The sequence below is a fragment of the Leguminivora glycinivorella genome, chromosome 27, assembly GCF_023078275.1.
Source record: "Leguminivora glycinivorella isolate SPB_JAAS2020 chromosome 27, LegGlyc_1.1, whole genome shotgun sequence".
Classification (NCBI taxonomy): Eukaryota; Metazoa; Arthropoda; class Insecta; order Lepidoptera; family Tortricidae; genus Leguminivora; species Leguminivora glycinivorella.
This window is the reverse complement of record NC_062997.1, coordinates 4,999,728-5,012,375: the sequence shown is the minus strand read 5'-3', so window position 1 is coordinate 5,012,375 and position 12,648 is coordinate 4,999,728. Positions and strand designations below refer to the sequence as shown.

General features: G+C 37.4%; 1 protein-coding gene across 1 annotated transcript in view; it reads left to right on the top strand.

Moving 5' to 3' along the window:
- LOC125240212 (lysosomal alpha-mannosidase-like) overlaps positions 1 to 4,490 on the top strand; it is a 53,953-nt gene extending 49,463 nt beyond the window's left edge. The window contains exons 29-32 of the mRNA XM_048148035.1: positions 1,646 to 1,820; positions 2,585 to 2,685; positions 3,663 to 3,723; positions 4,316 to 4,490. Of these exons, the coding sequence (XP_048003992.1) occupies positions 1,646 to 1,820; positions 2,585 to 2,685; positions 3,663 to 3,723; positions 4,316 to 4,436 (458 nt within the window). The 3' untranslated portion in view covers positions 4,437 to 4,490. The remainder of the gene's footprint in view (positions 1 to 1,645; positions 1,821 to 2,584; positions 2,686 to 3,662; positions 3,724 to 4,315) is intronic.
- The last annotated feature ends 8,158 nt before the right edge of the window (positions 4,491 to 12,648 follow it).

Below are 12,648 nucleotides of genomic sequence, written 5' to 3'. Positions count from 1 at the left end.
TATTTTCCGGATGTCATCGACCCAACGGCATGCAATGCCAGGCATTCCTTACATTTGTTAGCGGCCACCACTCCGTTAACATTTTAGTCCACCTGCCATCACTCTGCCTAGCAACATGTCCCGCCCAACTCCACTTTAGTTTGATGACTAAGGTAAAATACCCCATAATGAGAGGAGAGAAGAGAAGAGATAGAGGTGATCTTATTGAAGTGTATAAAATCCTGAATGGACACTATGACCTCGAAGACTTCAAATCTGTACTCAAAAGAGACACCAATACCCGACTGAGAGGGCACCACTTAAAACTACAGAAACTCTGCATGTCAAACAACAACCCACATAGACACTTCTTTGCTAACAGAGTAGTCACGCCTTGGAACAAGCTACCAGAGGAAGTAGTCTCAGCACCCAACATCAACAGTTTTAAGAACAAATTAGACAAACATAATAATATGAGATAAACCTAGAAAAAGATACCAGGATACAGGCCATATCAGTTGTTTTTTCAACTGCCTGCCTGAATTATATAAATAATAAATAAATAAATAAATAATGGACGGTGATGCCATTATGGACAAAAAAGCACAAATCCTTAAAAATAAGTACTTATCTAAAATAAGTTTCTAAAAACTGACGGCTATGTACCATAAACTAGAGTTATAGAGCTGTTTTATTTTGAAGTTTCAATTAATTCGGTTATTTCTGAAGGATTTGGCGAAAAGATAAAATTCACCAGTTTACTGAAAAAAATATCAAGACGAATTCTTAGTAATGTTGCTAAGAGAGTTGAGTTCATGTATAAAATAATAAAAAAATAACGCACGGTGTAATCTTGAATGCGTTTTACTTACTGCATTAAGCATGAGATAAGGTATAAAACATACTAGTTTGTTGCTCCAAAGATATAAAGAAATGACGTTATTTTGCGAGTGTCCATTACTGGACCCGAAAAACTGCGTACCTTCTATGATGGACAAGGAACAATTTACAAAACCAAAATTTACAAGAAACAATCTTATGTTAAAATAACCCAAACTAATTGTATTTATGGTGTATAAAATTGACTAATTGCGTATCAGTTGGCTTTAAAAGTAAAATTTTAAACTTATTTCACTGTCCATAATGGGGGATCCATTACTGGAGAACTGCCGTCCATAATTGGAGAAAAAACACCTAGTTTTAATTTGTTAACTATGAAGAAACCAATAGGAGTATCTATTCTGCAATACGCTTGAAATGTAAAAGAAGGATAGGACATTCAAGATTTAACACGCTTAGCCGCAGAATTTTTACATTTATCAGTGAAATATCAAAAACAGGCGATTTTTTTTCTTAAACTGTCCATGATTGGGTCCGTCACCTTATAGGGGTAACCAAGGTATTATATAAATATTAGCTCCCCATTCTGGACTTTTAAGACAGTTGCCGGATCTTGTAGTCCGTTTTCGCATTATCCGATCGGATATCGGATGGCGGAAGGATTTCAATGGTAAAAAATCCAAGATGGCGCCTGTAATGTATCCGATATCGGATCGGATAATGTGAAAACGCACTTAGAGAGGCGAAACACGAGACGAATTTGTTATTTTTCAGTAGAGGGTGTTATATTTTTTTCTGAAACTTACACTTTTCACATATTCCTCAGAACGTATAGGAGATCCTGACGAAATGGACGACGGCGTCACTAAATCAATGTACGAAATGTACTACAAGGAGAAAACTGTAGTAAAACTCAAGAAGAATCTCAAGAAGGCTGTCAAGCCTCGACCGGTTTGGCAGAAGAAAATGAAGAAGATTCTAGAAGACAAGAAGTCACCTGAGTGAGTATTTATAGTGCAAGTCAATGAGGATTTTCTGAATCGTTTCTTTTGCCACCGAGTGGTGACGGGTTAAGAATTTCACCACCCTCTTTCTTGTACTTAAAATATAAATATTTTGTAACTTGCACGAAATAAAGCATCGCATAATTATAAGAAAAACATGGACAGAAGTTATTTTTAAATCCAATTTCTATTTAATAAGTCAGGTAGAAATATATAAAGTAACTGAATTTGCAAGTCGTTCAAATTCGTTTTGACAGAAGCTGATTTGACTAGGAGGCAAGTAGCCTATTGTGGCGTAGGCGAGAGGCTGGCAACCTGTCACTGCCATGTCAACAGTTTTCTTTTTCTTGCAACCCCTCTGCCGAGTATGGCACTGAAACTTGAGTGGTTCTGCTCTGCCTACCCCTTTATGGGATACAGGCGTGGTTGTATGTATGTATATGTATCTCTGCCAAAAATACGCCAACCTGTATGATGTTTTTAACCCCCGATGCAAAAACGACAGGGTGCTATAAGTTTGTCGTGTCTGTGTGTGTGTCTGTCTGTCTGTTTGTCTGTCTGTCTGTGTGTGTGTCTGTCTGTGGCATGATGGCATCGTAGCTCCCGAACGGATGAACCGATTAGGATTTAGTTTTTTTTTGTCTGAAAGCTGAGTAAGTCGGGAGTGTTCTTAGCCATGTTTCATGAAAATCGGTCTACTATGTCGGGATCGGGGTTTTTTTTTTTAACATTTTAATCTTGTTAATGTACATTATTTTTAGTTCCAGTGCCAAAGAAGAGGAAATAACGCCGTACGAACCTTTGAGTCCGAGCCACGATCATGTCTATGAGAGCGGAGAACAGAAACAGAATGGAGATGAAGGTTTGTTATTTTGCTGGATAATAACTTAATAGTTCTTTCTGCTTTTAATAGGTTTCTCAGATTAGTTATGTTGCTCTTATTTCGGTAGCTTGTTTTTTTCCGCATCTGAAACTCATTTATCCAACAATATATCACACGTTAGTGTTGAAATGAAAAAAAAAATCCCTCCCCCCTTTAGATTGGCCACACATGCGCGTTTTGATAGCGTAGGCAGAGCGGCAGCGGAGCGTCAGCGGAGCGCAACGATAGCGGTGCGCCGCACGAACGCTGGCGTTGCGCCCAGCGGACGCCGGCGGGAACTAACGAGCGCGGATTGCGAGCGTTCCGCCGGCGCACCGCTGTCATTGCGCTACGCTATCAAAACGCTTTATGTATCGCGGAGGCTTAAGGGTTCCTGGTTGACTACGGAACCCTAAAAAACTATCGTTAGCTTGAAAGACAAAATACCCAAAAAACAGCATGCATGTTACACCACAGCATGGATTAGTATCTGCATGGATTAGTATGGATTAAGATTTGACTGACAAACATGGCCCAAAAACTGACTGATTTTGACCTCGAACAGAGTTGGAAATACGAGTGGAGTAAAACTACTGTTGGAACTAGACTGCCAACCATGGATCCCATAGCGAAACCAGGTGGTTTTGACTTGCCACGAAAACTCTGGTGTCGAGTGAACAGACTGAGGACTGGTCACGGGCGCTGTAATTACTTCCGCCATAAGTGGGGTTGGCGGGACTCTGCGCTCTGCGAGTGTGATGAAGAGGCTCAAACCATTGAGCACATTATACAGCGCTGCCCTCTGCATGCTTTCCCAGGCCCTCCGGAAGACCTGTTTAAATTAACACCTGACGCAATCTCGTGGCTTGGGACCCTGAATGTGGACTTATAAATTCTAGCTACATATTGTTTGAAAGTTATGTAAATGCGCAATTTCTAATAAATAATAACTGACAAACAAACATTGTTTGTTGTAGTTAACGAGAATCCAGAACCCGGGCAGACGCGCACACAAGCACAAGCGGGAAGACGAAAGAGGTACGTAAATACGCTTTTTCTACTCGTCGTCTTTAATCTGTCAATGAGGAGGCATTACATTTTAATGTCAAATGATTTTATTTCTTTTTTACTTTGACGTCTCTGACAGTCGCCATTTGAAAAGAATGAAATGAACGAATGATTTTGGGAAAGTAGTCGCCAAACGGTAACAATGTGTGCACGCGTAGTGCACACTTCTGTCACTTCTGTGACCATTTGTGCCTGTTACCAATCGTCCCCATTTGGGTCGCCTCGACTAAACGTCAACCGTACTGCGACTAAGCATTGAGACCCGAAGACCTGTGTGTACACAAAATAGGACTATTTGCGTAGGAACGAGGACCGATTATGGTTATATGGGTAGTTCATACGTGAGAGCGAGAAGATGATGTTTCTTCTCTCTCTCACATATGAATGACAGTGACATCCCTAGACACTTGCACAGGCGCCGCCTGGCGGGATAAAATATCAGTGTGCCTCCTCATTGGTTGGTGCGCCCTACATTCTTCTTTGCCACCTTTTTTAGTGACGAGATTTGCTAGACCGTCTATCTATAGGTGCCTAAAGTACTTATTTTATACTTTGTCCCTAGAGCGGCAGGCCGAAAGGCAGCAGCACGCGAAGATCCAGACTACATCGTGACGCTGCGGCCAACTCAGATACGCACATTCGTTATACGCTTCGAAACCTCTAGGAACAACTATGTCATGTGAACATAATAGTTATTTGTTATACAAGGGGCAAAGTTGTATTTTAACGCAGAGTGTGGAATTGAAAAACGAGCAAGTGAAAGGATTGTGAATTTGCGAGTTTTTTAACACACGAGAAGTAAAATACATTTGCACCCGAGTGTAACACAACACTTTTCCCCTCACTATAGCGAGGAAACTACAACGCAAAAAATGCGTTTATCACTGATTCCAGTAGTTCCACAGGTGGTAAATCATCTATATTACTAGATTTACCTACTTTTATCAATTTTAAAGCAGTTAATTTGACTTTATTCAAGGTCAAATTACTTTACCCACTAGTGGATAAAATGCGTTTTTACCCGCTGGTATTAAAGGACAAAATACGTGTTTCCGAGCTAGTGAGGGGAAAATACATATAAAGCCCGCGCGCGTAGCCAAATGGCTCACGAAACGAAACGCTCGTAGATATCTATCTCTATCGCTCTTGCGTATTGGCGCGACAGAGACTACCCTTCGCGGCGTTTCGTTTTCGTTTCGCGTCGCAGAAATGCCATTCGGCTACGGCACTTGACCAGGAATATATGACTATCAAGAAGATGCTGTTATTCTAATATATGCCGTGCAGTTCAGTATTGAACTATAGTACATAGAGGAATAAGTGCGTTTTCACATTATCCGATCCGATATCGGATGTCGGACCGATATCCCATACATTACAGCCGCCATCTTGGATTTTTTCTATTGAAATCCTTCCGACATCCGATATCGGATCGGATAATGTGAAAACGGTCTAAGTAAGGGAAGAGTTGTAACTCCATACATCAGTAAATGCGGGTTGTATAGGTTGTAGTTAAGTGACATCTAGCGACAATCACGCGCCAAATAGCGTGAATTATCAGTACCACTCGATACTAGGTGGCAACTGTGTCTCGTCTGCCAAAAATTTAATATTAAAACAGTTTATAACTTATATTACAAGTAGAAGGAATTGAAAACAGAATACTGATTAATACTATTGTAATGTTAATCGATGGAATCAGGCGTTACTTTGCGGAAATCCATGTTAATCATAAACTAGAACTTTCCTTTGCTAATCCGCGAATAAATAACGTTACACTTAAGGTTAGCACTGATTGACTTGCACGTTATCTATTTAGCAAAGGAATGTTCTAGTTTATGATTATTGTAATATTAGCTAAAAATTGGCGAGCATTACTTTTCGTTCGTCGCGACATCTATTGACAAGTAGCAGTACTGATAATTTATGCTAGTTGACGCGTGATTTTTAACCGACTTCAAAAAAGGAGGAGGTTCTCTATTCGACTGAATGTTTTTATTGCCAAGAATGCAAGGTATATTTTAAATTTCAATTTTTTTATCAAATTACGTTTAACACTTGCAAAGTCTGTCCTATCAAAATCGCTGATTAGTTTGGTTTGACACTTTGAGCAAAAATCACGCGTCTTCGTGAATTAAAAGTTAATCCTAGTCTAAGGCCGTTTTCACATTATCCGATCCGATATCGGATGTCGGAAGGATTTCAATAGAAAAAATCCAAGATGGCGCCTGTAATGTATGGGATATCGGTCCGACATCCGATATCGGATCGGATAATGTGAAAACGGCCTTAAGTCATAAAACTCATTTGAGGTACCATGGGGTAAGATGATAGTTTTTCAGTGCAGATGGTGTTTTTTTTACGCACTAGTGCGAGAAGTGGTTCATTATATGCCAGGTCGAAACTTCGGAGGCTCATATGTACTGAAAAACGTCGATACACGTGCGAAAAGGAAATTCGTAACTCGTGTTTTAATTTATCGCCACTCGTTTCGAACTTCCTTTTTTACGCACTTGTATCGTAATGTACTATTTCGGGAGGGGTAAGATGAAACATGTTTCGTATATACAGCGGGGCAAAGCTCATCTGGGGGACTATTGTAACTGATCCGTTTTTTCTATTATTACACTATGATGTTGAGTTCTACATGTATCCACTGAACACGCCTACCATATACAGAGTGGGACCTGTAACAAAGGCGAAAAATTGAACTCTAGGCTATTCTCCTTATACTGATCAACATTTGTTCGGCGACTTTTAAAAATAACTTGTATTTTGATTTTTATCACCCTTGAAAGTTTTTTCTAAGAGGTAATGTATTGCGAATTCTGTTAAGTCTAAAGTGTGACAGACAACGTCAATGACAACAATAATGGCGTACATTGAAGCTAATATTTATTTTGTATGAAAAATTAAAAATTTAAAGACTTCATAATTTTTAAAAGTCACTGAACAAATGTTGATCAGTATAAGGAGAATAGCCTACAGTTCAGTTCTTCGCCTTTGTTACAGGCCCCACTCTGTATAACCGGTGGACACTCTATTTTATAATGCAAACATTGTAAAACATGGAAAAATGGACCAGTTACAATTGCCCCCCAGTCGAGATTTGCCCCGCTGTACCTTAATAAAGAACCACCAACCACAAAATTCGTAACTCGTGTAGATTTAAAACACTCCCTTCGGTCGTGTTTTTAAACCCCGACGCAAATACGAAAGGGTGTTATAAGTTTGACGTGTCTGTCTGTCTGTCTGTGTGTGTGTCTGTCTGTGGCATCGTAGCTCCCGAACGGATGAACCGATTTAGATTTTTTCCTAAACCAGAACCAGGTATCATAATTCATAATCATACACGTCTGTTTGTCTGTCTGTGTGTGTCTGTCTGTGGCATCGTAGCTCCCGAACGGATGAAACGATTTAGATTTAGTGTTTTTTGTCTGAATGCTGAGTTAGTCGGGAGTGTTCTTAACCATGTTTCATGAAAATCGGTCTACTGTGTCGCAGTCGGGGGTTTTTTCAAAATTTTAATTTTGTGATTAGATTATTAATTTATGGCCACTCATTTCGAGCTTCCTTTTTACGCACTTATACCTTAATGTACTATTTCAGTACGGATGGTGTTTTTCTTACGCACTAGTGCGAGAAGTGGTTCATTATATGTCAGATCGAAACTTCGGATGGCCAATCTGTACTTACTGTTACCGTTTTATAATTTTAATGAAATTATGCAAATGCCACTGACCTTATAATAACTACTACAAATATTAAGAGGCCGTCAATATCAAAAAGTAGAAAATCGTAAAATTGGTAGTTTTCTACGTCCGGTTTTAGTTTCAGTATATACTTATTGATAAGAAAAGCACTTGTTTTAAACAGCGCGTATTCTTATCTACAAAATCAGTAGTTAACATCAAGGAAAAGTTACTCCCTGAATTAATTATGATTTTTTTCCTGACGCTAGTTTAAGAAAACCCGCAAATAGTGCTCACGTCTGAGTGAGCTGAGCTCAATTTTGTATACTTTAGGCTGCTAAAATTGATGTTGTCGCATTACTTATATCCTAAACTAAAAATTCAGTAGTTTACATGTGTGTTATCATGCTACTAAAATACAGTAAATGGAAGTTAAACGACATCAATATTTGTCTAAAAATACTTCGAATCAAATGGCAATTACTTCGAAAACCTTTTAGGCAAACAAAAGGCTTTCTTGATAATTATAAACTTTAAGTATGTGTATGCAAAATAGTGTGTAATACAAATCAGGAAACACTTCCAATTTTAGATACATACTTACTTAAAGTTGTAACTAAAATGCGGTCGGCCCCTGTCGGCATCTTCATAAATTTGAATATGTACGACCGTGTTTTAGTTTTAAAATAATGTTATTTTATAAGCTAGATAACTGGACTACAGAATTATTACCTTTTCATATTTTTCCTTACAAAGAGAACGAATAAAATCAATGTTGAATATAAACTTTCGTAAATTTTCTATACAAACGTCAAAACTGCGAACAGATTCTATTGAGTCAGACGCCCGATCGGGCTCGTTCGGAGCGGACGTGTCGCCAAATTTGCTCCAATGACATTTGTTTTTGACACTGGAAATCATATACGGATACAAAAAGATTGCCAGTGCTATAAATGTATTCAAAAGTAATAAGGTAAATAAATATCGTCACGTCTAAAAGAGTCTCAGTTTAAAATCGTTTTTTTTTTGTGTTGTTTACTACTTATTATTGTTGAGAAATAAAAAAATATATGTAACTTTAATACAATGATAAGAAATATAGGTATTTTTTGTCTTCTAAACTTTATTTAAATGAAAGAGTTTTAAAATTAATTTTAACTCGTTGGACTTTATTTTCATTATACTGGTCACATTATTTAGTGTGTCAGTGTGTGTAACATTCTCTATCGCGAAGAGACATTCAGTGTGGCGTATGAAAAAACTAACAGAACTAATCATTATAATTATATTCTATAAACGATTATTTACGTAAATGGCGAAATTATTAATTGTAATAATATATTATCTTATCACAAAATTGTTCTCTATGACTTACCTTCTTACGTTCAATATAATTTTTAAATGGTGTTTGCACACGGGGCACGTAACCTTAGATTCAGACAACTTTAACTAAATTTTGAAAATTATCATTTTAATGAAGAATTCTATATATGGCAACAATTTTACATGTAAACTGACTGTCAACCTCTGTTCATACATAACCTCAACCTTTGTCTCAGTGCATTTATAACGGATGTTATAATGGCTAAACCAATCAGGAACAGTGAATTATTTTAATTCATTCGGAAAAGGGTTTAACCATTTATAATTAGAATAAACGAAGCACTGTTTTTTACACCAGAGTTGTTTTGATTTTATATGGTGTTTGCACAAATTTATTTTGAAAAATAATCGGAGTCAATTCGTGTGAGATGGTAACACTAAATTGACACTGTCCGCAATCTAAACACGCGGCAGCGTGTCAAGCCAAGTTCAAATAACCGAACTGGCAGACAACATCGTGTGTAATATTACACGAACTATTTGGAGCCTCTATGGGCGTCCTCACAACAAAAACTATTTCACATAAACGTCTTAAATTTGGCTCTTATATTGATATTTGTGACATACATATTATGTGCCTGTCGTGATTGTTTCACCGGATGGTCTGATCGGAAGATTAGACCATTTCGTTGGATCTCCTTCTTGTTTATGTCTTATTATTTGTAACGTTTATTTTGTGTGTGTGTTAACGAATACATTAATTATATTCTATTCTATTCTATTATAAAAGTTATAAGAAATGATATTTGTGTCGCTTAACTTCAAACCTGGGTAAATCCATTCTGCTTTAAGGTTGAATATATAAAAAATATAATATGATCTGAAAGATAATCAACCTTATAGCTGAATGGATTTACCCAGTTTTGAAGTTAAGCGACACATTTTATGTCATCAATTGTCATAAAACATTTTGAGGACTGCCATTGAACTTGGCACCCGTTTAGATCTCACTGCTTTTGTCGTTGACGCCAACAACCAAGGCATATATAATATTGAACTTGGCTCATATTTCCCTTTTTTGGTTTTGATGGGATTTTAACGTTACAACTGATCTTCAGTGAAACTATAGACCTGTCTTAAGTTCCTCTCATTTAGGTCACTGACCTCTTCCAGTAAATTGCGGTAGTGTGCGAAAAGTATGTTGGTGAGTGTGACGTGCGTTAGTGTGTGTAAATGGGGTAATTTGACAGATACTGAATTTTTACCCATCGTGACGGGCTCTTAACTTTTTCTACTTGTCGACTGTAAGCTGTCAATTAGGACACCACAGACTAAACTATAAGTGCTAACTTTTCAGTGTTGGATACTCTATGGCAGTTCCGACTCAATTATAAGCTCATTATAGTTGACTTTAGTTAACTGTAATAATTTCAAAAATAGAACTTCATACAATTTCTATACTAATTTGCGATACCTGGCAAATTTTCCTGCATCTGAAACACATTTTTTTTTATCTGTCGCGTTATCGGCCAATCAGAGACGGTTATTACAAACAATTGGTTGCTAGGTAATTCGATGTTGATACAACGGTGAACGACGCTATTGACGAACGATGATATTTCCGTCCATTGATGATGAAGATGATGACTCGTAGAAAAAGTATTGTATACAATAGTGATATAATTAAGCTTTTCACTCTCGTACCGTACTATTAGGCCACTCAGCAAGCTTCGTGGCCTAAACATGGTACTCGACTGAAAAGCTTTGTATTATATCACGATTGTATAAAATACTATTTGATTGCTTAGTATTTATAATTGTATGAATTGTATTATATTACTATTGTATTGTTTGCTGTACCACAACTTGTTCCTAATAATACTGTATTGACGTGTAGGTACCTGTATGTTACCAATAAAGATTATCTTATCTTACTGAAAAACGTCGTACAATACACGTGCGAAAAGGAAATTCGTAACTCATGTCGTGTTTTTTCGCACTTGTATCGTACTGTACTATAATGTAATGTAGCGTAATAAACAGTATTTTTTTCACACATGCAACTACAATGTAATTATTTAAGTAGTTAGGTCGGCAACAGACAGTCTTAAACTTCATAATCTTATGAAATCAGATCGAGTGCACGGATTTCCATACATTTTCCGATCCGATGTCGGACCGATATCCCATACATTACAGACTCCATCTTGAATTTTTTCCATTGATATCCTTCTGATATCGGATCGGATAATGTGAAAACGTATAGAAAACGGATAGAAATGTATTATTTTTAGTCCGCAGTCATGTACAGTCAACCAATTGGAACCTAGGCCACTGTAGAACTATGTCATAGTGACGTTATAAATAAGATTGTAAGAAATCTCTTACTGCTTGTCATTTTGACATGGTTGTAGAGTGGCCTAGGGTTCCAGTTGGTTGACTGTACAGCGTTAGCTAAGATAATATACCAAATATTTTGTCATTATTTACTTGGTTTTATTTTAACTTAAGTAATTCATTTTATTTGCCCCTTTCTAAAACATATAACAAATAGGCGAGTCTCCTATACTAAAAATAAAATATTTTTCAGTACAGGCCCCGTAGCCGAATGGCATTTCTCCGACGCCAAACGAAAGCGATACGCCGCTGGCTCTGTCGCGCCAATACGCAAGCGCGATAGAGATAGATATCTACTAGCGCTTCGTTTCGTGAGCATTTCGTGAGCGATTGTGCCATTCGGCTAGCCACCCTGTACTGAAAAACGTCGTACGATACACGTGCAAAAAGGAAATTCGTAACTCGTGTCGATTTAAAAATCGCCACTCGTTTCGAACTTCCTTTTTTACGCACTTGTATCGTAATGTACTATTATGCAGTGCACGAAATAAAGCACCACATAATTAGAAGAAAAATATGGACAGTAATTATGATTAACCATAATTTCTATTTAATAAATCAAAGAGAAAAATATAAAGCAAATGAATTGATCGTGACGTCACTCCTCAGTATTTCATAGTCATTCCATGTTAGCAAATCGTTTCGACAGTTCTTAAAAAGAAGCTGATTTGACTACTAGGAAACTAGCCTATTCTAGAAGTAGAATCTTGCGAGGGTTCAAGGCTCGAAGGTTGAACACATTTTGCCTTTGCGTGAAACATAAAATTTTTCACCACACTAACACAAGGAAAATAATAATTGTAAAATCTTATGCTCAATGAAATCCAGTAATTTTGTACACATTTATGATTAAAAATCATCATTTACAGGTCTACTAGCCAGGTAAAATCAAGACAAGCAAGTTAAAATCGAAAATATGAAATTACTTTTCACTCTTGTGGATAAAATGGAACTCTCTCATGCGTTTTTGACGTATCAAAAGAGCTTTTGCCAGTTAATATGGAGAAAAACAAATAGGTGTCACACAGAATAAAATAAAACACGCTTATTACAAAATTAAATTTATTTGACAGACTAGCTACGCATTTTCACTCGTTGCTTATTCAACTAAATGGTAGAATAAATCAATATAATAATCTATGTATATAAAAAACAATACAAAAACGTAACGCAAAATTCAACCCTTTGAACGCCATACGTAAAATTTGAGAGATAGTAGATATAAACCAAGATAAATTGGTAACAAATTTGATGGTCGCAGTAATGACGCAATTTCATTAGTCGATAGGGCCCGCATGCGGGGTACGAGAGATTTCTGGAACGCGTGCCACAGGGCCTGCATTCGGGAAATTAAATAGTAACTTTCATTGGTTGCTACCTAGCCTGCGGGGAGTCCCCGTGTGCTGCATAACGACCAATCAATGTGCACCACTTTCATTGGTTGTTATCTCGCCTGCGGCGACTCCCCGTTTGCTGCATACCG